At 43.0% G+C, this 26856-nt stretch overlaps 1 protein-coding gene across 1 annotated transcript; it reads right to left on the bottom strand.

Annotated features, from left to right (window-relative positions):
- Window positions 1-1391: 1391 nt before the first annotated feature.
- Window positions 1392-22644, bottom strand: LOC122541178. Its single transcript, XM_043677804.1, has 8 exons — window positions 22562-22644; window positions 21297-21396; window positions 15980-16315; window positions 6832-6954; window positions 6606-6624; window positions 6472-6515; window positions 4074-4090; window positions 1392-1704 (listed from the first exon to the last, which is right to left on the bottom strand). Exons 2-8 carry the CDS (start codon window positions 21352-21354, stop codon window positions 1531-1533), a joined length of 771 nt encoding a protein of 256 aa, XP_043533739.1. The 5' UTR covers window positions 21355-21396; window positions 22562-22644; the 3' UTR covers window positions 1392-1530.
- Window positions 22645-26856: the final 4212 nt, after the last annotated feature.

Here is a 26856-nt window from a genome sequence, read left to right as displayed (position 1 = left end):
CACCAACTTGATCAGCAAAAGTAACATTGTCAAGCTAGTGGACCTGTGCCTTACCACCCACTTCACATTCAATAACAAGACCCATAAAGAAATCAATGAAACACCTATGGGATCACCAACATTAGGTTCCTAGCAGAGGTAGTCATGCAAAGATTGAGAAAAAACAGCTCTCCCCACCATCCAATCCAAACTTGGATCCGCTACGTGGATGACACCTTTGACATCACCAAAAAAAATCCAATTAGAGGAAACCTACAATACCCTCGATAATACCTTCACTGGCATACAATTCACAAAAGAGGAGGAGAACCACAACAAAATGCCATTCCTAGATGTCACAATAGAGCAAACAGTCAATGGGAAACTTCAAACCAGTCTCTACAGGAAAACAACACACATAGACAAAACACTTAACTACAGAAGCAATCATCCCAACACCAAAAAACAAAGCTGCAATAGGACATTATTTCAATGAGCCACCACAAACTGCAGCACTAAGGAATTGTGAAGAGCAGAAGAATAGGTAGCCAATAAACACAGTCTGCTGATTCCTCAGCAACAAACCCAAACAAGCAGACACAATGTGCCCAGAAACCCTAGCCACTTTGCCCTACATCACAGACACCTTGGAAATGATTTCCAGATTACTCAGACCTCTTGGCATCATGGTAGCCTACAAACCTATCAACACACTAAAACAGCAGCTAATGGACTTAAAAGACTCTCTACACACAACAAGCAAAACAGATATAATTTGCAAAATACCTTGCAAGGACTGTAACAAACACTACATCAGACACACAGGTAGAAAACTAGCCACCAAGATACATGAGCATCAGCTTGCCACAAAAGGACATGACCCACTATCACTAGTATCCTTACATAAGACGAAGAAGGACACCACTTTGACTGGGACAGCACATCCATTCTAAGACAAGCCAAACAGAGACACGCACAAGGGTTCCTTGAAGCATGATATTCCAACTGAAACTCTATCAATAAACACATTGATTTGGACCCCATCTACCATCCTCTGAGAAAAAGAATCAGTTATGTCATCACCCACCCACAGAAACCTAAACACATAAATAGAAAATGGATCACTAACACCATTGCTTCACCAGAGGCTCACTAATGATGTTACCTCGTATGGTGATGAAACATCTGAAAATAAGCCTTCCAGCTCAGTGAGCAAACTTACATCCAGAGCAAATGTAAGTCAAGTGTTCCAGCATAATCCAAAGTGCCCATTCTTTAAAATCGTCACTACTTTTGCAGATATTCAAACAGAACAATTTTCACAATTGTTTAAACATAAGTTCATTAACAAAACAAAATCACCATCATAACAAACGCTAGAAACATGAAAGGAGAATGTTTATCAAGGGCAATCTTTAATATCAGTTTCTGATCTGACTGAGATGTGTTAGAGAACCTGAGAAGACTTCTTAGATACAAACTGACTTCATGTCATGTGCTTTACCACTTCGGTCATTCCTCGTGGAGCCCTTTCACTTCAGTGCAGCTTTTTCAATAGCTTTTGTAATCCTGATGAAAGATGGCTTGGCCATAAGAGACATGTTGATTTGAAGAGGTGATTTCTGTACCAGCACTCAGTGCTTGTACTGTGCTGTACACAGGTACACAGGAGATTTGGCTTTTGAATGGCAGAACTGTCTCGTGCCTTGGACCTGTAGATGTTTCCTAGGAAGAATGTTTTATTAATTTTCAAAAGTAGACTTCATTCACAAAAAAATCTTTATATACAAACATAGCCACTCTACAGTCTTTGCAAGGAGGTCAAACAAAACCTAGGGTATTTCTTATTTATGCAAGATACCATTTATATATATCTGAGGCACTGGGAGGGTCAGATAACTGAATGCAGCCCTATTTAACTTCAGAAGAAGCACCTTAGGTGGCATTCTTTCCCATGATGCTTTGGCAGCAGCTACACCAAGCTGTATTGCATCCCTCAGCATGCAGCCCTGGACCTTGGAATGTGCCAGTCTTCAAAACTTGGTCAAGGTCAACTCCTTGCTCTGGAAGACCAACAAGTTTCAGGCAGACTGAAGAGTGTTTTTCACTCCAGGCACAGTCCTCCAGGCACAGTCAATCTTTAGAAACACTCACAGAAACCTTAAAGAGCCTCATAAAATTGAAACCCATGCTATTCAGGAGGGCAATTTATTACTGGTTGGAATCATAGTTTGTGGTTGTTTTCAACTATCTTCTAACCCATGGCAACTGCTACCTGAGCTCCTCGACATAGTGTCCAGGACCAAAGCTACTGTATTACAGATCAATTTTCCAATATATGATCAGAAATAGGGAAGTTCACTGTTAGAATATAGAACATAGAACAGTACAGCGCAGAACAGGCCCTTCAGCCCACGATGTTGTGCCAACCATTGATCCTCATGGGAGGTAAACCTAATGTACGAACCCTCAAATTTCTGTGACCATATGCATGTCCAGCAGTCTCTTAAATATCCTCAATGACCTCGCTTCCACAATTGCTGCTGGCAACGCATTCCATGCTCTCACAACTCTCTGCGTAAAGAACCCGCCTCTGACATCCCTTCTATACTTTCCGCCAAACAGCTTAAAACTATGATCCTCGTGTTAACAATTTCTGCCCTGGGAAAAAGTCTCTGGCTATCAACTCTATCTATGCCTCTCATTATCTTGTAAGCCTCAATTAGGTCCCCTCTCTTCCTTCTTTTTTCCAATGTAAAATGTCCGAGCTCAGTCAACCTCTCTTCGTAAGATAAGCCCTCCATTCCAGGCACCATCCTGGTAAACCTCTTCTGAACCCTCTCCAAAGCATCCACATCTTTCCTATAATAGGGCGACCAGAACTGGACACAGTATTCCAAGTGCGGTCTAACCAAAGTTTTAGAGAGCTGCAACAAGATCTCACGGCTCTTAAACGCAATCCCCCTGTTAATGAAAGCAAAACACCATATGCTTTCTTAACAACCCTGTCCACCTGGGTGGCAATTTTAAGTGATCTATGTACCTGTACACCAAAATCCCACTGTTCCTCCCCACTGCAAAAGTTTTGATTACACAATGCTAAGTACCATTCAAAGGTCCTCAAATATTGAAGTGTTCCACGTCCACATGCAACAAGGTCTGGACAACATTCAGATTCAAACAGTGTTCACACCACGCAGTTTTTGGTTAGTGACCATCACTAACAAAAGGTGATACATCCATCTTCCCTTCATATTCAGTGCTGTTCCCGTCCCTGAATCCTCCGCAGTCAACATTCTGGGGAGCTGTCATTGGCAAGAAACTGAACTGTGCCAACTACATAAATGCTGTGGTTGCCAGAGCACATCAGAGACTGGGTATTCTGTGGTCATTCCTGACTCTCCAAAGTCTGTCCACCGTGTGCAAGACACAGGTCAGGAATGTGATGGAAAACCACTCATTTTCCCAGATGAGGGAATCTCCAACAACGCTCAAAAAGTGCTGACCATCCATACAAAGCAACCTGCTTGATTGGCACACCATCCACTACCTTAGGCATTCATTCCTTTCATCACAGGCACAGTGGCAGCTGTGTGTACCAGTTATAAGGTGTACTGCAGCAACCTATCAAGTTCCCATAACCACAATGTCAGAGCAAATTACTGCAGATGCCACAAGTTTCTGTTAGCAGTATCTTTCAAATCTCTGGCAACTTAAAAAAAAAGGCAGCAGACACAAGAGAACACTACCACCGCAAGTCCCATTCCAAGTTGCTCTCCGTCCTATAATGCAGTTATATCACCATTCTTTCTCTATCACTGGGTCAAAATCCAAGTGTTGCCTCATCCACAGTCCTTTGGACATACTTGCATCACTTTGACTACTGTCAATTAAAGAGGCTTCACACTAAAGACACTAAGACGCAAGCAATAAATTCTGATGACATTACATTTGTGGATTTAAAATACACCTGTTTGATAGCTAAAAGCATTAAGGCAAGGACTTTGCCACTCAGAGGCAAAGAAATTGTTCAACTGGTCCTAGTAAGTAAGTCTGTAACGTTATTTAAAATAACAATTTTAAAATGTTCTTACCTGAGCTTCAATTTCCTCTGGAATAGAAACAGATAGGAATGCACAGTTACAAAATGCAAATTAGTTATCTTTGCCCTCAAACAACTGAGCACACTTTCCACTTCCTCCCCTCAAACCCTCCTTCATTCCTGTCATGAGGATACTGGCGCTGGGGTTGGATACATTTCTCGGAGTGCTCACCTTGCAATTATACTTCATGCAAGTGAACATTCCTCTTGCATGGAATTTAAGCAGACAGTTCAGAATTCTCTGCACAACGTTCCTTTCACACTGTCCAGGTACAGATTGAGAATCACCGACCCCATAATTTTTCCAAGGCTATGGAATAGGAGGAGACCATTCAGCCCCTTTATCCTGCTCCTCCATTCAGCTAGACCATGGCTGCTCTGTCGACTTACCTGCATGGCCACACTTGACAAAGAAAAATCTATCCAATTCAATTTTGAATTTTCAATTTCTCCATTCGGGTTTTTTGCCACCCTTGACGTGAAAACATGATTCCCAGGACATCATTGCTTTGAAGTGTAGTCACCATCCTAGCGTAGGGAACACAGTGGACAGTTGATGCAGTTACTCCTAAATACAGCACTGTGATAGATGGATCTGAAGTGGCCCATCTTATGCTTTTTCTTCTTCTTCTTAGGCAGTCCCTTATGGTCAAGGAAACCTGCCTTCCTGCTATAAATGCCCTCTCAGGTACTGAAGAGTCCACAGCATGACCCAGTCTCTGCCATAGGTGGGACAGAGGCTGGTTGGGGGGAATGTTAGGATTCCTTTCTCCGTCGACACTTGACCTCAGCTTGCCATCGGCGATGAGACTTCAGGCATGTGGATCCTTCCCAGATGCTCTCCTTCCACTTCTTATGTCTTGGGCATGACTTTCCACTGTACCAATGGGATTCTGCACTTCTTCAGGGAGGCATTCAGGGTGCCCTTGAAGCATTTCTTCTGCCTTCCTGAGGATCAGTTGTCACACTGAAGGTCCAAGTCGAATTCTTCTTCGGGAGCCTCATGTCAGATTCACAGATGGTGTGGCCGCCCAGCAGGTCCTGTCAAAGCTTCGATGCTGCAAATATGGAACTCAACACAAATGTTGACATTCGGGGAAGCAATGGCCTGGTACTACTATCGCCGGACTGTTAATCCTGGGACCCAGGTAATGTTTTGGGGATCTGGGTTCGAATCCCACCACAGCAGATAGTGGAATTTGAATTCAATAAATATCTGGAAGGGAGAGTCTAATGTTGACCATAATTCCATTGTTGATTGTTGGGAAAAACCCATTTGGTTTGCTAAGGTCCTTTAGGGAAGGAAACTGCCATTCGAACCTACATGTGACTCCAGTCCCACAGCAAGTTGGTTGACTTTTAACTTAAGAATGGGCAATAAATGCTGGCCTAGCCAGTGGTGCCCGCACCCCATGAATGAACTTTTTAAAAATGGTCTGCCAGTCCTTTTAATGGATTTGCACAATATTGCAGAGGCAGTTTTGGTTGTAACTCTCCTGGGTTTTGACATTCCTGTTGTGCGTAGGCCACATTTCTGAGCCATATAGGAGGGCAAGTATCACCACTGCTCTGCAGACAATAAGCTTGTTGCCAGTTATGGGGGGTACTGGTCTTCAAACACTGTCTTTCTCAGGTGAGCAAGCACTGCGCTGAGACAGTGAAGATGTTGTTGAACATTATCGATGTCTAACCTAGTTGACAGTAAGCTCCCAAGTTATGGAGACTACTCCATGTTGTCCAGTGCCACATTTTGATAACCGGGGACAGGTTAGTCGAGTAACTTTGTCTTATGAATGTTTAGTGTATGGGCCGTGCTGCTGTACCTGTTCCCGTGTTAATGTTGGCCTGGAGTGAGTGCAACCATTTGTCTGCATGCTGTAGTTCAGCGATGGAGGATGAGGTGACCATGGAAATGGCTGAGCTAGAGATCTGGACAGCACATCAGCAAGAACTCCCTAACTGCATCATCATGGTGTCTTTTATGCCCAACTGAGCAGGCCAACTCGGCATTGGTTTCAGATAGTGTTTGGAAGACAGTATCTTAAACAGTTCAGAATTAAGGGAAGTGCCATCCTCAGGTTTTTGCCTTCACTTTAAGGAGTAGGACCTGCAACCCGAACATTCTGAGACAGAGGCAAGAGTTCATTTTATTGCCCTAGATCAAGGGCAATGAAGGGTTTTCTTTGAGGTGAGATTGTAATTTTACAGGCTGTTCTGGTTATTAATAAGTAATTTCACACCCATGTGAAACAGCTATTTATAGAATAGATATTTAAGCACCACTATGAAGTGCAACATAGCAGCAAAGTTAAATTAGTCCAAAAAAACCAGCAGGTTCAACATTTCACCATAAAATTGTCTGAGTATAAGAAATGGACATAAAAAATTACCATGTACACAGTCATTTCCTTTCATCTGTGTGACTATGTGTGACCTGCAAGACAAGATCACGTTGAAGACAATTACAGACTGCATATTGCTATGTTGTAAATTTGCAGTGAAAACTGAAACATTCCATACTTACTCTTTTAGCCTTGATAAAGCTAAATTAAAAGGAAAGTTCATAAAATTAGGGAAATTTAAGACTCTTTCTTATGTCTCTCTGCTAATTACAGTTTTTATGTTATTGTAAATACATATGTAAATAAATGTAACTCACAATAATCAGCACCAAGCTTGCCACAACTGTACAATTATAGTTATCAGAAATAGCATGAAAACACATAACTGCTTCTGCATTTACACCATACCTTTATGCTGACAGTATAGTCGAGAGAGTAAGACAATGATCACAAGGGTGAATAATCCCAGGAGTCCCAGCATCAGTGAAAATAATTGACCGAAGTTCAATGGAGGACGATCAGCTCTATTTTCTGATGAAGGACAACAAAGATGTATCATTTCACCATGCATGATTGAGCAATTTACATAGCAATCTGAAGCATTTCTGGAAAAGGCAATAGGAGAATGATGGTGTGCATGTAGTATTCCAATAAAATCAAGTTAGACATTCTCGAGATAATTCACAACAGCATGCTAGTAAATGTTGCAGGGTCTATGAACTCAATACAGCTTGTTAAATATTCCTGAAGGAATAAACTAAATACAGCTAAAGTTTCCAGTAACACCCAATCAATGCAATCACCTCAAGTTCGGTAACTCAACAAAGTGGAAACTTATATCCCTGACTGGTGGGTTAGAGTAAAATTTTAAACTCCTGCTCCCCAAACCCACCTCAAAGCCCACTGTCGACTAGCCACAAGATCTCAATTAAACTATTCAATTTCTGAACAGTCACTCATAGGAGAGGACTTGCAGATGGCTGAAAAAAAGAGGAAAGGTTGCCAAAATGTTTTATCTTGCACTCAATAGGACAAATGAAAGATTTCCAAATTTCAAGCTATCACAATAATTTATACCACAGAAGAAAAAGGAGCTGATTATCTGTCAATCAACTCTGATTGGTTGAAAATTTTCCATGCAGAAAGCAAGGGGGAAATGTGGGTTCTTCAAACTCTCTAACAATTCTAAAAAAGGTGCAACTTGAACATTTTTTGATCAGAATTTAGGACCCTGTGTGTGAATGCATATGGTACTTAGTAAAGGTAAATGAGCCTGTTAGAAACTTATCTGATAGTTTTAAATTGGTTGGTAGTGTAGCTGTGAGCACAAGCAGGACTTCGATCATTTGAAATTTGTCATTCTTGCATTTGATGAATGCAAGAGGCAACATCTCTCCCTTTTCCAGGTGTTGCATGTGTCTTTGGAGGTGATGACTTGTAACAACAACATGACACATGAAGGTATCAGAGAGCAACATCCCAGTACAGCTTTGAAACTGTCCAGGCAATTGAACAGGTAAGTAACTCATTGCAACTAACTTTGGGACAAGGTCATTACTGACATTAAACTATAAAGTTAGAGATATGGATTGGAGTGGAGATAACATTTCTGATCACTGTCAGATTTATTAGTAAAGTTCTTGAATCAAAATATATTTAAAAACACAGTGACATTTATAAACAACTATTTTCTCACTTGAATCCCGGTAGAAATCCAGGCTGCAGTATTTGATTACATATGATACCCATTCCCTTATTCAGTGGGAAAGTGCAAGTCATTGCTCAATTTGGACATCAGTCACTTGGGGGTCATAGAGATAGGGAGTGGAGAGAGAGGACTTAGTGCTTTATTGCATTACAGCACTCTACCAACAAGAAGAACATCTTGCAGTTGTATAGCATTTTGTATGTCCTAAGGCACTTAATTGTAGCATTAACATAGAAAATTGAGGAAGGGCATTAGAAGGAGTTATTAGAAAAGGGTTACCAAAAGCTTGGTCAAATAGAATGAGGCATTGAACAGAGGACTACTCAAATTAGGAGCAGCAGTAGGCTACTCAGCCATTTGAACTTGTTCCACCAATCAATAAGGCTATGGCTGGTTTGATTACACCACATCTCAAACTATTGTTGTTAACCTTTCACCCTGCTGTTTTTCAATAGCATATCCACTCCTGCCTTAAAATGATTCAAGGACTCAGATTTGACACTTTCTGAGAAGAAGTTCCAAAGACTCAAGTCCCACTGTTAAAAAGAAGCAAATTCTCCTCCTCACTTTCATAAATGGGTGAATCTTTAACTTGAAAACAGTGACGCCTAGTTCATGATTCTCCTCTCCAGACCCGCTCTCCATGTATTCCCTGTCAAAGCTCCTCCGGGATCCTATGTAGAGTCACACAGCATGGAAGCAGACTCTTCAGTCCTTCTTGTCCACAACAGATATCCCAATCAGACCAGTTGTGAGGGAAGGACACTGGACTCAAAATGTTAACACTGATTTCTCTCCACAGATGCTACAAGATCTGCTGAGCTTTCCCATCCATTTCTATTTTTGTTTCCAATCAGACCTTGAAAACTCAGCTAGGGTGCTTGAGGGTTACAAGGGTTACAAGGAAGTCAGGAACGACCTAAAAAGAGAGCTCAGAAGAGCGAGGAGGAGACATGAGAAGTTGTTGGCAGATAGGATCAGGGTTAACCCTAAAGCTTTCCATAGATATGTCAGGAATAAAAGAATGATGAGAGTTAAATTAGGGCCAATCAAGGATAATAGTGGGAAGTTGTGTGTGGAGTTAGAGGAGATAGGGGAAGCACTAAATAAATATTTTTCAACAGTGTTCACTATAGAAAATGAAAATGTTGGCGAGGAAGATACAGAGATGCTTGCATCTAGACGAGAAGAGATTGAGGTTCACAAGGAAGTGGTATTAGAAATACTGCAGAGTGTGAAAATAGACAAGTCCCCTGGGCCAGATGGGATCTATCCTAGGATCCTGTGGGAAGCAAGGGAAGAGATTGCTGAGCCTTTGGCATTGATCTTCAAATCATCATTGTCTACAGGAATAGTGCCAGAGGACTGGAGGATAGAAAATGTGGTTCCCTTGTTCAAAAAAGGTAGTAGAGACAACCTGGTAAATACAGACCAGTGAGTCTCATTTCAGTTGTTGGTAAAGAGTTGGAAAAGGTTATAAGAGATAAGATTTATAACCATCTAGAAAAGAATAATCTGATCAGGGACAGTCAGCACGGTTTTGTGAAAGGTAGGTCATGCCTAACGAATCTTATTGAGTTTTTTGATAAAAGTGACCAAACAGGTAGATGAGAGTAAACCGGTTGATGTGGTGTATATGGATTTCAGCAAGGCGTTCGATAAGGTTCCCCACAGTAGGCTATTATACAAAATGTGGAGGAATGGGATTGTGGGAGACATAGCAGTTTGGATCAGTAATTGGCTTGCTGAAAGAAAACAGAGGGTTGTAATTGATGGAGCATGTTAATCTTGGTGTCCAGTTACTAGCGGCATACCGCCAGGGATGGTGTTGGGTCCACTGTTGATCGTCATTTTTATAAATGACCTGGATGAGGTCTTAGAAGGGTGGGTTAGTAAATTTGTGGACGACACTAAGGTCAGTGGAGTTGTGGATAGTGACGAAGGATGTAGTAGGATGCAGAGCTGGACTAAGAGGTGGCAAATTGAGTTTAATATGGACAAGTGTGAGGTGATACACTTTGGACGGAGTAATTGGAATGCAAATTACTGGGCTAATGGTAAGATTCTTGGGAGTGCAGATGAGCAGAGAGATCTCGGTATCCATGTATACAGATCCCTGAAAGTTGCCACCCAGATTGACAGGGTTGTTAAGAAGGCATACAGTGTTTTGGCCTTTATTACTAGAGGGATTGAGTTCCAGAACAAGGAGGTTATGCTGCAGCTGTACAAAGCTCTGGTACGGCCACACTTGGAGTATTGTGTACAGTTCTGGTCACCACATTATAAGAAGGATGTGGAGGCTTTGGAAAGGGTGCAGAGGAGATGTTGCCTGGTATGGAAGGAATGTCTTACGAGGAAAGGCTGAGGGCCTTGAGGCTGTTCTCGTTAGAGAGAAGAAGGTTGAGAGGTGACTTAGTAGAGACATACAAGATAATCAGAGAGTTAGATCGGGTGGACAGGGAGAGCCTTTTTCCAAGTATGGGAACAGCAAACACGAGGGGCCACAACTTTAAAGTGAGGGGAGATAGGTATAAGACAGATGTCAGAGATAGTTTCTTTACTCAAAGAGTAGTAAGGGTATGGAATGCTTTGCCTGCAACGGTAGTAGATTCGCCAAGTTTAAGTGCATTTAAGTCGACATTGAACAGGCATATGGACGTACATGGAATAGTGTAGGTGGGATGGGCTTCAGATTAGTATGACAGGGCGACACAACATTGAGGGCCGAAGGGCCTGTACTGTGCTGTAATGTTCTATGTTCTATGTTCTATGTCCCATTTGCCACCATTTGACACACATCCCTCTCAACCTTTCCTCTTCATCTACCATCCAAAGGCCTTTTAAATTATGTAATTGTACCCACCTCCACCAATTCCTGTCACAGGTCATTCCATACACACATCACCCTCTGCATGAAAAGAATTCCCTTCAGGTCCTTTTTAAAATCTTTCCTCCTCATCTAAAGCTATGCTCTCTAGTTTTGGACTCCCCTACCCTAGGAAAAAGACCTATGTTCCAATAAATTTGCCTCTTATTTTTCCAATGGATGCAAGACCAGTAAGTATAGCCTTACCTCATAATTTTCTCATCTGGTACAGGTATTAGAGTTTAGATCAGAGTGATGCTGGAAAAGCACAGCAGGTCAGACAGCATCCGAGGAGCAAGACAATCAATGTTTTGGGCAAAAGCCCTTCATCAGGAAAAGAGGCAGGAAGCCTCAAGGGTGGAGAGATACACATGGGTGGGTGGGGCTTGGCGAGAAGGTAGCAAAGAGTACAATAGGTGAATGGGGGTGGGGATGGAGGTGATAGGTCAGAGAGGAGGGTAGAACAGATAGGTGGGAAGGGAGATTGGCAGTTTGCACAGGTCATGAGAGCAGTGCTGAGTGGAAGGTTGGAACTGAGGTAAGGTGGGGGGAGGGGAAATGAGGAAACTGGTGAAGTCCACATTGATGCACTGGGGTTGAAGTGTTCTGAGGCGGAAGATGAGGTGTTCTTCCTCCATGCATCGGGTGGTGAGGGAGCGGTGGTGGAGGAGGCCTAGGACCTGCATGTCCTCAGCAGAGTGGGAGGGGAAGTTGAACTGTTGGGCTACGGGGCAGTGGGGTTGATTGGTGCAGGTGTCCCAGAGATGTTCCCTGAAGCGCTCTGCGAGGAGACGTCCAGTCTCACCAGTGTAGAGGAGACCGCATCGGGAGCAACGTATACAACGTATACATTGATGGGTATGCATGTGAAACTTTGATGGATGTGGAAGGCTCCTTTGGGGCCTTGGATGGACGTGAGGGGGGGAGGTGTGGGCGCTGGTTTTGCAATTCTTGCGGTAGCAGGGGAGGGTGCCAGGATGGGAGGGTGGTATGTTGGGGGGCATGGACCTGACCAGGTAGTCACGGAGGAAACGGTCTTTGCGGAAAGTGGAGAGAGATGGTGAGGGAAATATTTCTCTGGTGGTGGGGTCTGTTTGGAGGTGGTGGAAATTTCGGCGGATGATATGGTTAATGTGAAGGTTGGTAGGGTGGAAGGTGAGGACTGGGGGGGTTCTGCCCTTGTTACGGTTGGAGGGGTGGGGTTTGAGGGCAGAGGTGCGAGATGTGGATGAGATGCGTTGGAGGGCATCTTCAACCATGTGAGACGGGAAATTGTGATCTCTAAAGAAGGAAGTCATCTGGTGTGTTCTATGTTGGGACTGATCCTCCTGGGAGCAGATACGGAGGAGGCGGATGAATTGGGAATATGGGATGGCATTTTTGCGGGAGGTAGGATGGGAAGAGGTGTAATCCAGGTAGCTGTGGGAGTCGGTGAGTTTGTAAAAAATGTCTGTGTCAAGTCAGTCATCATTAATGGAGTTGGAGAGGTCCAGGAAGAGGAGGGAGATGTCAGAGATGGTCCAGGTGAAGTTAAGGTCAGGGTGGAATGTGGTGGTGAAGTTGATGAATTGCTCAACCTCCTTGCGGGAGCACAAGGTGGCACCGATACAGTCATCAATGTAGCAGAGGAAGAGGTTAGGAGTGATGCCGGTGTAGCTATGGAAGATGGACTGTTCTACATAGCCGACAAAGAGACAGGCATAGCTGGGGCCCATGCGGGTGCCCATGGCTATGCCTTTGGTCTGGAGGAAGTGGGAGGATTTGAAGGAGAAATTGTTAAGGGTGAGGACCAGTTCAGCCAAACGAATGAGAGTGTCAGTGGAAGGGTACTCTTGGGGATGTCGGGAGAGGAAGAAATGGAGGGCTTGGAGGCCCTGGTCATGGCGGTGGATGTGTAGAGGGACTGGATATCCATAGTGAAGATGTGGCATTGGGGGCCAGGGAAACTGAAGTCTTGGAGGAGGTGGAGGGCCACCTCATGCTCCTGCGAGGAGTTTGAGCAGTTCAGCCACCTTGTGCTCCCATGAGGAGGTTGATCAGTTCATCACGTTCACCAACATATTCCACCCCAACCTTAAATTCACCTGGACCATATCTGACAACCTCCCTCCCCTTCCTGGACCTCTCCATCTCCATTAATGATGACCGACTTGATACTGACATTTTTTACAAACACACCGACTCCCACAGCTACCTGGAGTACACCTCTTCCCACCCTACCTCCTGCAAAAATGCCATCCCGTATTCCCAATTCCTCCGCCTCCACCCAGGAGGACCAATTCCACTACAGAACACAACAAATGGCTCCTTCTTTAGAGATCGCAATTTCCTTTCTCACGTGGTTGAAGATGCACTTCAACGCATCTCATCCACATCTCGCACCTCTGCCCTCAAACCCCACCCCTCCAACCGTAACAAGGACAGAACCCCCCAGTCCTCACTATCCATCCTACCAACCTTCGCATTAACCATACCTGCGCCCACACCTCCTCCCTCACCACCATCCAAGGCCCCAAAGGAGCTTTCCACATCCATTAAAATTTCACCTGCACATTCACCAATGTCATTTGTTGTATCCGTTGTTCTCGATGCGGTCTCCTCTACACTGGGGAGACCGGGCATCTCCTCACAGAGCACTTTAGGGAACATCTCTGGGACACCCACATCAATCATCCCCACCGCCCTGTGGCCCAACATTTCAACTCCCCCTCCCACTCTGCCGAGGACATGCAGGTCCTAGGCCTCCTCCACTGCCGCTCCCTCACCACCCGACGCCTGGAGGAAGAACGCCTCATCTTCTGCCTCAGAACACTTCAACCCCAGGGCATCAATGAGGACTTCATCAGTTTCCTCATTTCCCCTCCCCCCACCTTACCTCAGTTCCAACCTTCCAGCTCAGCACTGTCCTCATGACCTGTGCTACATGTCAACCTCCCTTCCCCCAGCTTCCCCCCACCCCCATTTACCTCTCCACCCTGGAGGCTTGCTGCCTCTATTCCTGATGAAGGGCTTTTGCCTGAAACATCGATTTTCCTGCTCCCGCATGCTGCCTGACCTGCTGTGCTTTTCCAGCACCACTCTGATCTAAACTCTGGTTTCCAGCATCTGCAGTCCTCACGTTTGCCTATTACAGGTATTAGTCAAGCAAATCTTCTCTGAACAGTGTCCAAAATATTTATACCCTTTCTTTAAAAAGGACACGTAATTCCAGCTGTATCATGGATAACAGAAACATTGTTTTCCTACTTAAGCATTAGATTCCCTTAGCAATACATAACAATATACTATTAACTTTCCTATTACTTGCTTTCCTCACAAACTAACATATTGTGAGTCATATATCAGACATCCAGATCCCAACGCATCTCAAAACTCTGTAAATTCTCAATTTGGATGATGCGCTTCTCCAATGTTCTTGCTGCCAAAATGAACAATTTCATATTTTTTTCCACATTATAATCCATCCTTCATATTTTTGTCCAATTTCTTAAGCTCTCTACATCACTTTGTAACCTCCTTTGTGTCCTCTTCATGACTTATTCTCTGACCTAGTTTTGCGTTTTCAACAAATTTGGTTAAGATAGCTTCAGTCCCTTTGTCCAAGTCATTTGGATAATTTATAAAAATATGAGAACACAGCACTAACCCCTGGTGCACACTTTTGAAAAGTGACCCATTTATGCCTACTCTTTCCTGTTAGCTAGCCAAACTGCTATCCATGTCACTATACTTTTCATTTCCACGATAATCTTTGATGTGTTGCCTTCTGAAATGCCTTCTGTAAAGATAAGCATTAAAAATCCATCAGTTCCCTTTTATTGACAACACGAATAACAGAATAAGTTGGTGAGAAATGGTTTCTTTTTCACAAAATCATGTTAACTCTGCCTGATTACTTTGTGTTTTTCAAAATGTACTGCTATAATATATTTAGTGATAGCTTTTACCATCTTTCCTGTGACACATGTTAACTAACTGACCTGTAGTTCATGTTTTCTGTCTCTCTCTCTCTCTCTGTCTCTCTCTTTGATTAAATGAGTTATATTTTCCCTGTTCTATCCAGTTGAATCTATCTGGAATATTAGAAATTCTGGAAAATTAAAACCAATGCATCAACAATCTCATAAAACACTTCATGCAAGATACAATGGTAAAGACCTGGGGCATTAAGAGGGTGAATGGGGTCTAGATGGAGGGAAAAGTTTAGAGAGCAGTTTCCAGAGCTTGGGGAGCTGAAGGCAGGACCCTGAATGTTGCAATGAAAGAGGATAGAAATGTCAATTACTGAAGGGCATAGGTTGATGGTAGAAGGAGGAGAGTAGAAAGGAGATGTGAGAGGCAAGTATTTCTTTTACACAGAGGGTGATAAGTGCCTGGACGTTGACAGAGGACGTGGTAGAAGCAGGTACAACTGTGATGTTTAAAAGGTATCTTGACAGATACTTGAATAAGCAAGGAATACAGGGAAGTGGACCACATTAAGGTAAAAGGTTTTCAGTTTAGTACATTGTTATGTGTCAAATCAAGGGTTGATGGGTTGAAGGACTTGTTCTCATGCTGTCCCGTTCTTTAGTCCTTGTTCTATAAATGGTGGTTTGCATAAGAGTCCAGAATTGAAGGAATAGAGAACCCCCGGGGGCAGAAGGGATGACAATAGGGAGAGGGTTTCCATGGAGAAATGTCACAAGTTGTGCAGCTGAGGAGTCAGCACGGATGAATGAGCACAGTAGGGGAATGGATACCCATCGTATCAGTTAGAGCAAGGACAACAGGATGAGCTATTAATTATCCACAAAGTAGATACGGTTCTTATTGGATTTACTTTTGTCCCTGCAAACAAATTGCCAAAACTGATCAAAATCCACGAATATAATTGATGATGCCCGCATGCAATTAGGGGAAGAGCTTGAATATAAGCTATGAAAATGCAAGGATATTGGGAAAAAAAATCACTTAAAATCAACCCTTGTCTGTTTACTTACTGTCAGTTACAACAAGTTGTGTTGCGGTCCCGTTGCGACTCCCAATTGCCGGGAATTCCACCTCACAGTAGTAAAAATCCGAGTCCAATTTCAATACTCTGTTGAGTTTAATGAAAGCCTTGCCCTGGACAAATAACTCAGCCCCCGACTTCTCCAGCCGTCTCTTATAGAAAGGATTACTGTTCGAAATTTCCATGTTTTCAATGGCACGCCTCCAAACAATTCGTCCAACAGTGTTCAGTACATCAAAGGTGCAGTTCAGCTGCACAGATTCACCTTCTGTCACATGAACATTTGGAGACTGCACCACTTTGACTTCTCTCATCAGCACGTTGTCTGGATTACAATGGAGCAATTTCATAAGGACACATGATCAATAGCAGTCACAACTTGGAGCTTGCTCCACCAATAACTAAAATAATGGATGATTTTCTACCTCAAGAACACCTCCAGAATAATTCTCAAGAAATTCAATCCTAAGGAATCCAAAATTTGATCAATTTCTTTCATATTCAATGACTCAGCATCCACTCCTCTCTGAGGTGGAGAATTCCCGACATTCACATCTGTTTGAAACAACAACTTAACTTCTAGATTCCCCAAAGCCTTCCTCTAATATGTGGGATACAGGAGAGGTCTGCGATACTGTTTGAGAGGTCTGCTCAAACAGTTACAGTTTCAACATTTCAGGAAACAGACATCATCCCAGTCAAAGCAGATAGATAGTTTGGCACCCCATCCAAGCTTCAATATTCAAGCTCTCTGTGACATTGCAAAGTGGCAGCAGAAATAACCATCGACAAATTGCACTCGCTAAGTCTCCTTTTACATCAAATTCCAACCTGCGATCTCTATCAGATAGGAGGATAATGGCTGCAGAGGCATAGGAAAACCACGTGTTCCCTTCCAAGAGAAACATCTTTCAGACTTGGCACTATATCACTGTTCCTTACTGTTAATAGGTCAAAATTCTGGAACTCTGTTCTAAACAGCACTAGTTATTAAAAATGATGTCCAATCATCAGTCTCTCTAGTGTTATTCAGATTCAGAAATAAATGTCAGTTGTGCCAATGATGCTCACATGCCAATAAAGAATAAACAGTGCCCCTATGTATTTGAGTGTGAAGTATCAATTAATTAGAAGGTTGAGAGACTTTTCACTTAAATGTAAAGTTCACTGGATTGGGGCCTCTTGTGGTGCAGTGGTACTCTATTTTCCCCAAAACTGAGAGACCAGGGTCAAGTCTCACCAACTCTAGATATGTGCCATAACATTAGGATAATAGGCTACATTTAAAAATAAATACTGGATTAGTAATCCAAAGGTGCAAGGTAATGCTCCTGGAACATGGGTTCAACACATTATTAATAAAAGCAATCCAAAGATTATTAATTCTTTTGAATAACGGTGACTGTTGAAGTATCTGAAATGTTTGTAAAACTAATATGTTTTGGGGAGGGAAGTCTGACTTCAGATCCAAAGCAATTCTGTTGACTCTAAACTGCCTTCTGAAATGGAGTCAAGAATGTGGCGCTAGAAAAGCACAGCAGGTCAGGTAAGGAGCAGGAAAATCGAAGTTCAGGCAAAAGCCCTTCATCAGGAATGTGGCTGGAAGCCTCGAGGGTGGAGAGATAAATAGGAGGCGGTGGGTGGGGCTGGATGTGCTCTCTGAAATAGCCTAGTAAAGTTAATTTGGGTTTGGCAACAAGCACAAATCTTGAACAAATGCCAAGCTTGCCAGTGATGCCCACAGCCCAAGATGGAAATTGTACATCATGTGCCAGATGTGACCTCATCCATAACCTCCATAGTCAGATTTCCTAACTCTTATATTTCATTCCCCTCCAGAGAAAAAAATTCCAAACGTCTTGCTAATTACTCGCTGTATGTGCAAACTAGCTCTTGGTGATTCATGTATCGGGTGCCAAGATCACTTTGAGCCTTTGAGTTTTGCAAACCCTTCCCATTTAAATAGTATGCTACTTTTTTATTCTTCCTGCCAAAATCGGCAAATTCACATTTCCCCATTTGCTGTGAATTAAGTAAGATTTTGAAAATCTGAGATAGGAACGCTGTATCTCTGGGACTGAGTCTGTGCAGCAATTACTTTGGAAAACAGATTGAATCTTTGTTTTAGTGTTAGAATTGAAATCTTCCTAGCTAGCTGTGTCTTTTATTTTTCATTTGTGTAAAAAAAAGATTGTTGTTCGAAATAATATCTGCAGATACACGGCAACATGTTTCAGTGAGAAACCACAATGTTAATCAACTACAAAAATGAGGGATATGATCTCCCAAATTAGGTTTCATGCTGAAGTCTGATTATTTCCCAGATCATGTCACAAGAGCTGTTGAATATTTCCAGCAATTTGTGTTATTTTCAATTTCAGATCTCCACAGTATTTTTTGTATTTGCATTTTAAAAATTCTGTTAGGAGTCCAAGGGTTTGGTTATTTCCAGAACTACTGAAATTAATCTTTCGTGGCTATCCTCAGAATTTTCTAAAATGAGAATGGTTAATATATATAACATATGAAACCTGGAATTCACCAGTTAAAAGCATATTGGAAACCAATTAGCAATAGGAATACACAAAATAATTAGCTAAAAACTTGCAAAAGAAATCAGTTAAATGAACATAGGAAAACAGCAGCAGGGTGGCACGGTGGCTCAATGGTTAGCACTGTTGCCTCACAGCGCCAGGAACCCAGGTTTAATTCCCGCCTTGGGCAACTGTCTGTGTGGTGTTTGCTCATTCTCCCCCTGTCTGCGTGGGTTTGCTCCGGTTTCCTCCCAAAGAACTGCAGGTTAGGTGAATTGACCATGCTAAATTGCCCATAGTGCAAGTCAGAGGGGAATGGGTCTGGGTGGGTTGCTCTTCCGTGGGTCGGTGTGGACTTGTTGGGCCGAAGGGCCTGTTTCCACACTGTAGGGAATCTAATAACTCTTTCAAAGAGCCACAGGAGGAACCGTGGGCCAAATGACCTCAATCCACACTGTTTCCGTTTATGATAAAACTGTTCATAATGGAATTGTAACTCTGTATGAAAGTTTGGCCCGTCATGGATGTATGCATTTTTAAGCCTCAGTTGAGGTATTGTATACAGTTTTGGGCACCAAACTATGGGAAGGATGAGAATGCATTCGAAGGATTGCGGAACACATCTACAAAAACAGTTCCAGAACCGTGACAGAGAAAAGAAGTTTTTTCACAGAATGAGTGTTTGAGTCTGGAAGTGTGATGATGGCAGGTTTAATTAAGGCATTTGATAGATCAATAGATATTTATTTAAATGGAAACTATGCACATGATTAAGGGGGAAGGTTCAAAGTGACGAGGCTCATAGGACAGATGGTGCAGATACAATGTAGGGCCGAACGGCCTCCTTCTGCATCCGGAATCCCTTCTGCACCAGCTCCCCATATTTCCAGCTCCGTGTTCTATTTTCTGCCTTCCCCCATAAGCATGCCCGTTGTTCCCTTTCAGAGAGCAGTCTAACTCCGCTGGTAAATTTCTCTGGAATCATAGAATCACGCAGTAAAGAAGAGGCTCTTCGCCCCATTAACGCTGTACTCGACAAACACATTTCTAAATCTATAGTAATCCCATGTTCCAGTACTTGGCCCACAACCTTGAATGTTATGGTATTTCCATTGCTCAAACAAATGCATTTTAAAGGTTACGTGGTTTCCTGCCACAGCTAGCCTCCAAAGAAATGCATTTCAAATTCCCGCCACCCTCTGGGTTTCTTCAAATCCCTTCGAAACGTCACATCCTTCACCATAAATAACGTCCCCTGGTTATTCACCGTTAACCTAAGGGGTTAATAACTGCTACTCCTACACCCTCTCACCACCCTTATACTCTTTTATAACACATCAGGAGAAACTTCAGTGGCACGGTAGTCCCGTCCTTTGAGCCAGGAGACCCAGGTTCAAGTCGCACCTGCTCCAGAAGTGTGTAATAGTATTTTTAAACAGGTTGATTAAAACAACTCAATCAAGTCCCGTCTCTGCTCCAACTGTACTCCATTACATTCTCAGGCAGTTTACTTTATAGCCTAACTACTCGCCGCAGGAAAATTCCTTTCTTCATAATACTTTTGCTTCTTTTACTAATTGCTTTAACTCTTGCGTTCTTATTCTCCACCTTTCCACGAGTGGGAACACTTTCTCCCTAGTTACTCTTCCCAACGTCTCAGAGTTTAAACACGTCAATCAATTCTTCCCTCTGCCTTTCCTTCTCCAAGGAGGACAGTTCTGGCTTCTCCAATCTACCTTCGTAACTGAAATTCCTCATCCCTGGAACTGTTTTGTATACTTCTGCACTTTCTCCAAGGTTTTCACGTCCTTCCTAACTTATAATACTCCAGCTGAGGCTGAACCAGTGTCTTGTCCACCTTCTACATAACTTCTTTACAATTGCCCTTCATGCATTAAAAAGGCCTCGGATACTGTTTGCTGCGCTAGCCACACTCAAACTGTCTTGCCACCTTTAATGACTCATGCACATGTGCACCGTCTTGATAGACTTCACTTAATGATGCCTCTCAACCCTCTTCTCACCAAAATGTACCAATCTACATTACTCCACAGTATTAATCAAAACATTTTCTCTCCTACACACACTGTGACTTGATTAACCGTTAACTTGGTTCAGCAAACACCACAAAAGTGGGAGGGTCCAGTATTGGACAAAAACCGAAAGAACAGTGGATGCTGTAAAACAGAAACAAAAGCAGAAGTTGCCGGAAAACCTCAGCAGGTCTGGCAGCATTTGTGGAGAGAAATCAGCGTGTCGGGTCCGGAGACCCTTCCTCAAAACTCTGACAGATGCGATCAGGCCTGCTGAGCTTTTCCAGCAACTTCAGTTTTTTTTTGTTTGCTCTAATATTGGACAGTTTAGTCACCTCAGGGCTCACAACACTGGAGTGGAAGGGAGTCACCCTCGATGGCTTAGAGCTGCTTAATAAGAAGCAACTCTCCTCGAAGGTACCAGATTGTCCCTTCAGAAACAAAAACAGAAATTGCTGGAAAAGCTCAGCAGGTCTGGCAGCATCTGCGGAGAGAAATAAGAGTTAGCGGGTTCGGGTCGAGTGACCCTACCTCAGAACTGGGCCCGAAAAGTTAACTCTGATTTCTCTCCACAGATGCTGCCAGACCTGCGGAGCTTTTCCAGCAATTTATGTGGGGTTTTGTTTTGGTCTCTGATTCACAGCATTCACTACGTTCATTCTTTCGCTTTTAGTTTGTCCTTTCGTCCGTGTTAAAGCCCCACATGTACATACGCGGTAATAGCAGGGCAGAGACTCACCTGTCTGCAGGAAAACGGTCATGACATTCAGGAACATCCATCTTTGAACGGTTTGCATCTTGTTTCTTGCTCTGCACGGTAATAAGAACTCGCATGTAATCTACAGGAAAACGGAGTGACATGTAATGCTGACGCGGCGTTGGTTTAACCCCAAACAGACCAGATGTATTCATCCTCCCAATGTGATCCGAGCGATAAACAATGAGGACGGAATAGGATTTGATTATCACACAGGCATCACCGAATACTCTGAGAGCGTTAATAAAAATAGCCAAAGTTCATGTTCGCGGTTCAGTGGTTAGCACTGCTGCCTCATAGCTCCAGGGCCCCGGGATCGATTCCAGCCTCGGGTGACTGTCTGTGTGGAGTTTGCACATTCTCCCCGTGTCTGCGTGGGTTTCCTCCCGCAGTCCAAAAATGTGCAGGTCAGGTGAATTGGTCATACAAAATTGCCCATAGCGTTAGGTGCATTAGTCAGATGGAATTGGGTGTGGGTAGGTTACTCTTCGGAGGGTCGGTGTGGACTTGTTGGGCAGAAGGAACTGTCTCCACACTGTAGGGAATCTAATCTTTACTGTTTATGCATTCCAATAGGTATTGACTCCATTGAGGGGATTGGTGAGCTCAGTTTGCTTGGACGCCGGGGTTTGCGATGCTAACAGTGTGGGTTCACTTCAATTCAGCCTGGCTGAGGTCACGATGAGTGACTGTCAATCATGAAGATTTTTCATGGTAGTGTTCCTCCCTCCGAACTAGGAGACCGGGGTTCAAGTCCCAGCTGCTCCAGAGGTTTGTTATCATAACTTTAAACAGATTGATTAAAATAACTCCAGCTCAATCAGGTCTCTTTGCTCCAAGTGCACTCTATTACACTCTCAGATAGACCCTAACTACTCGCTGCATGAAAATTGATTTCATTATAATGCTTTTACTTCCTCCACTTTTACTTTTTTAAAAGTTTTGCTTTCTTGCTCTCCATTTTTCAAAGAGTGGGAACATTTTCTCCCTATTTACTCGGTCTAACGTGTCATCATTTTAAACACTTCAATCAATGCTTCTCTCTCCTCCTCCCAGGAGAACGGTATCAAACTCCCTGTCCACCCACACCCTCCGCCTGTGTTGTGGTGGCCCTCAGGTTAAAGCACCACCAATTCTCTATTTACCTTTTACCTCACCTAGAATCTTCAGATTGTTCCGATTGATAAGATTAATACGAACCTAGATGAAAAGTTGGCCTCCTATATGCTCTGCACAAACCAGCTTACCTTCGGTGAACCTAGATTGTTTCTGAGTGCCGGCGTGGAAGGAGAGAAGTGAAAATCAGAAGGGAGGTATTGAAAATAAACCTTAAAAGCATTTAAAAACAAAACGCAAAGTCAAAGTCAAGACCTCCGAGAGAGAGAGAGAGAGAGATCGTCACCACGCCTCACGTCAGGGGTGAGGATGAAAAAGTGGAATCTTCATGGTAAATTGAGCCGGTAAGGGAACTGAACTCACGGTGTAATTGTACATTGCAAACCAACGTTTAGTCTATCGAGTTAACCGATCCCCACACCCCCCCCAAAATACACCAGAACCGCAAAAGCGTGGTATTTGTAGGTTTGTAAAGTGAGGTTGGCGTTGACAGTACATTCAAGTCAACTGAATACAGCCTTTGCGATTTGATCTTACAAAGTATGGCGAGTCAGCAACGTTTGCAAGGGATCTTGGGTAAACAATGTGGAGCACTTGCAAGGGTTGAAATATTAGAGAAAATTAGGCGAAATTTAACGATTTGGAGAATTGGTATTTTCAAAGCTGTAGTTCGGGATGAAGGGAAGGCAGAGGCAACAGAACAAGAGAAAAAGCCATAACTGTCAGTTCCCAAGGTATTTGGTAGAAACTTGTTTTCAACAGCAATAATCTGGGGGAGAACGAGTTGAATGCCAAACATTGAGTTCAGGGTGCACAAGAGTGGGAAATTTGTGACGGAGAGAGAGAGAGAGAGATCATGGTATAAGAATCAGGAAAAATGGGTTGCTGGGAATCAATATAAATATCAATTTAGTTAAAACATTTCAGTAGCGAAGTATTGGCAACAGTTTAGGTTAAAATAGACATTTCCCATCAACTTCGTCAGCCAGGTAGAACAGGTGGGATTGCGATCTCAGGTGTAAAGGTACAACTGCTCGACATGAGTCGCTAACTTGTTCATCGTGTCAACGATGTGTTGCTGTCACGTCACTGAGATGGGTTTAGCCCCCCTTTATTGGTGTTTATGAGGATCCTGTTTTGCTTAGCCATGTCAAAACAAAGTGTGGTCTTTAACCAGTTCCGCTGCACAGAGATATTGAAACCTGTGTGCGGGTTTTCAATATTAGTTGTTCAAAATAGAGGAGAAGTGTCAACCCGTAAAGAGCAAGTCAACTTGGGAACATATTCTTTCACAACCAGATTCACTCTCTTCAAATGTTGGGTACAATTGTAAAGTCAGTGCACTAGTGCTCAGGGGCCCAAATTCGTCCATTACTCTGTGGCTTTTAAGTTCAACTAAAGAAAGAATGCATTGAACACCAATCTCAGTAATGAATCAATGGTCCACAATACATTCCTCCATCTTTACCTGGCCCAACGCATGATCCCAGAATAAGGCAGTTCCAGTGCAGAAGAAGGTCAATCTGCCCATGGTCCTTTCTCCCTGATTCTCCAAATGAAAACCATGATTTAGCGCCATCCTTCCCAAGTAAACTTGCACATTATTTCTGTTGATATAATCATCAAATAGATCACTTGAACGCCTTGATTGAATCTGCCTCCATCCCATGTCCAGGCAGTGCAAACCGGACCCAAAACATGCACTACCTGAAAAGAAAATCTTCTTTTGGTTGACTGGGTGACCATAAGAAGTATAGTTAGCAAGTTTGCAATTGACACCAAAATTGGAGGTGTAGTGGACAGCGAAGAAGGTTACCTCAGATTACCTCAGATCTTGATCAAATGGTCCAAAGGGTGAAAAGTGGCAGATGGAGTTACATTTCGATAAATGTGAGGTGCTGCATTTTGGGAAAGCATATCTTAGCAGGATTTATACACTTAATGGTAAGGTCCTAGGAAGTGTTGCTGAACAAAGAGACCTTGGAGTGCAGGTTCATCTCTCCTTGAAAGTAGAATCATAGGTAGATAGGATAGTGAAGAAGGTGTTTGGTATGCTTTCCTTTGTCAGTCAGAGTATTGAGTACAGGAGTTAGGAGAACATGTTGTGGCTGTATAGGACATTGGTTAGGCCACTGTTGGGATATTGTTTGCAATTATGGGTCTCCTTCCTATTGGAAGGATGTTGCAAAATTTGAAAGGGTTCAGAAAAGATTTACAAGGATGTTGCCAGGGTTGGAGGAGTTGAGCTATAGGGAGAGGTTGAATAAGCTAAGGCTGTTTTCCCTGTAGCGTTGGAGGCTGAGGGGTGACCTTATAGAGGTTTGTAAAATCATGAGGGGCATGGATAGGATAAATTGACAATGTCTCTTCCTTGGGGTGGGGGAGACCAGAACTAGAGGGCATACGTTTAGGGTGAGAGGGGCAAAGTATAAAAGAGACCTAAGGGGCAACTTTTCACGCAGGGGGTAGTACATGTATGGAATGAGCTGCCGGACAAAGTGGTGGAGGCTGGTACAATTACAACATTTAAAAGGCATTTGAATATGTACACGAATAGGAAGGGTTTGGAGGGATATGGCTCAGGTGCTGGGTAGGTGGGGTAGATTGGGTTGGGATAGCTGGTCGGCAGGGATGATTTGGACCGAAGGGTCTGTTTCCGTGCTGCAACTCTTTATGGCTCTATGACTTTATAACTGACTGGTGAAATGTTCCAGAAGTTACAGATGAGCCTTGTCGGTTAATTTGTAAAAAGAGGTTAATGTTAATAGTACATTTGTGCAAGTGAACAATCTTTATGGTTTGTTTTTGTAACGTGTGATTGTTCAGCAACATTTGCAGGGATGCGAGGTACACGCTGGAGAGCACCCAACTCCTCCTCCACTCCCACAGCACCCCCCCCCCCCCCCCCAAGCCACCTCCCCCAACATGCGCTCATACACATACACACACGGTCACACACATACACACACATGTGTTAAATTACCAAATCATTATTCTTTGGTGTTTGGCACATGTGATAAATTACCAAATCATTATTCTTTGGTGTTTGGGGTTTGAAAACACGCTAGGACATGAGGACACAAAAGATCTTGGCTCTTCTTCAAAAGCATACCGGTGGATATTTATGTCAATACAAAGGACCAAACTGAGCAGCAATTTAAAATATAATTCTAAAGAGAATATCCATGGTAATGCAACACTGAGCAACTTCAAGTCTCAGAAGTGGCACACTGCATCCAGAACTGTCAGACTCAGAGGTGAGTTTGCAACCCACTGAGGCGTGAGCAAACTCTGTAGTGTTGGAAATTTTCACTTGTGAGTGCGTGGACAACTTCAGGCTTTAAAAAGTTTACTTGATTGAAGTTAACAAAGATACTTTGTGTGCTACTTTAATGGAAACAGGAAAAACTGTGTTGATGTTAAGAATTCTGTGCACTTTGGTGCACAGAGAAGTGAAATCTTTCAGAATGCACTCAAAATAATGAATAGGGAAGTCATACATAAAAAAAACTTGAAGATTACATTGTGTAGTCATCTAGAAATGGAAACATACTTGCTTTCTTGGTGACCTTAAAGATGTTTATAAAATTATGAGAGGCATAGATAAGATGAATAGCAAAGGCCTTTTACCTAGGGTAGGGAAGTTAAAGACTAGAGGACATATCTTTAAGGTGGAAGGAGAAAGATCTAAATGAGACCTGAGGGGCAACCTTTTCACACAATGGTCGTTTGCATACAGAATGAACTGCCTGAGGAAGTGGTAGATGCAGGCACAGTTACACCATTTAAAAGACATTTTCAACAGGTACATGAATATGAAAGGTTTAGAAGGATATCAGCCAAACTCAAGCAAATGGGACTAGTATCGTTTGGAAACATTGGCCAGCATGGACGAGTTGGACTGAATAGTCCCTATCCATGCTGTATGAATATATGAGTCTATGACATGCTGTAATCCAATCTCCCTCCAGTGATTCCACACCAATTTACAGTCGTCATAGAAGTTAAAGGTGAAATCTAGATCTGAAATGAATTCTTAATCTAGAACTGTGAATGTGCAATTGACAAGTTGATGGAGGAGCTGGATAGGTAACTAATGAATTTCAGTCAGGTGAAGTGTGATGTGACACTTCAGTTGTAACAACATACAGTGATAATGCAAACAATATAGAGTAAAACTCTTAAGGAATTATAGGAACAAAGAAACTTGCATGTATATGTGCATAAAGTAAAAACAAAGACAGCAGATGCTGGAAACCAGAGTCTAGATTAGAGTGGTGCTGGAAAAGCACAGCAGTTCAGACAGCAGCCGAGGAGCAGTAAAATCGATGTTTCGGGCAATAGCCCTTCATCAGGAATACAGGCAGAGAGCCTGAAGGGTGGAGAGATAAATGAGAGGAGGGTGGGGGTGAGGAGAAAGTAGCAT

Source organism: Chiloscyllium plagiosum, chromosome 37 (assembly GCF_004010195.1).
Source record: "Chiloscyllium plagiosum isolate BGI_BamShark_2017 chromosome 37, ASM401019v2, whole genome shotgun sequence".
Classification (NCBI taxonomy): Eukaryota; Metazoa; Chordata; class Chondrichthyes; order Orectolobiformes; family Hemiscylliidae; genus Chiloscyllium; species Chiloscyllium plagiosum.
This window is presented reverse-complemented; position numbering and strand designations above follow the sequence as displayed.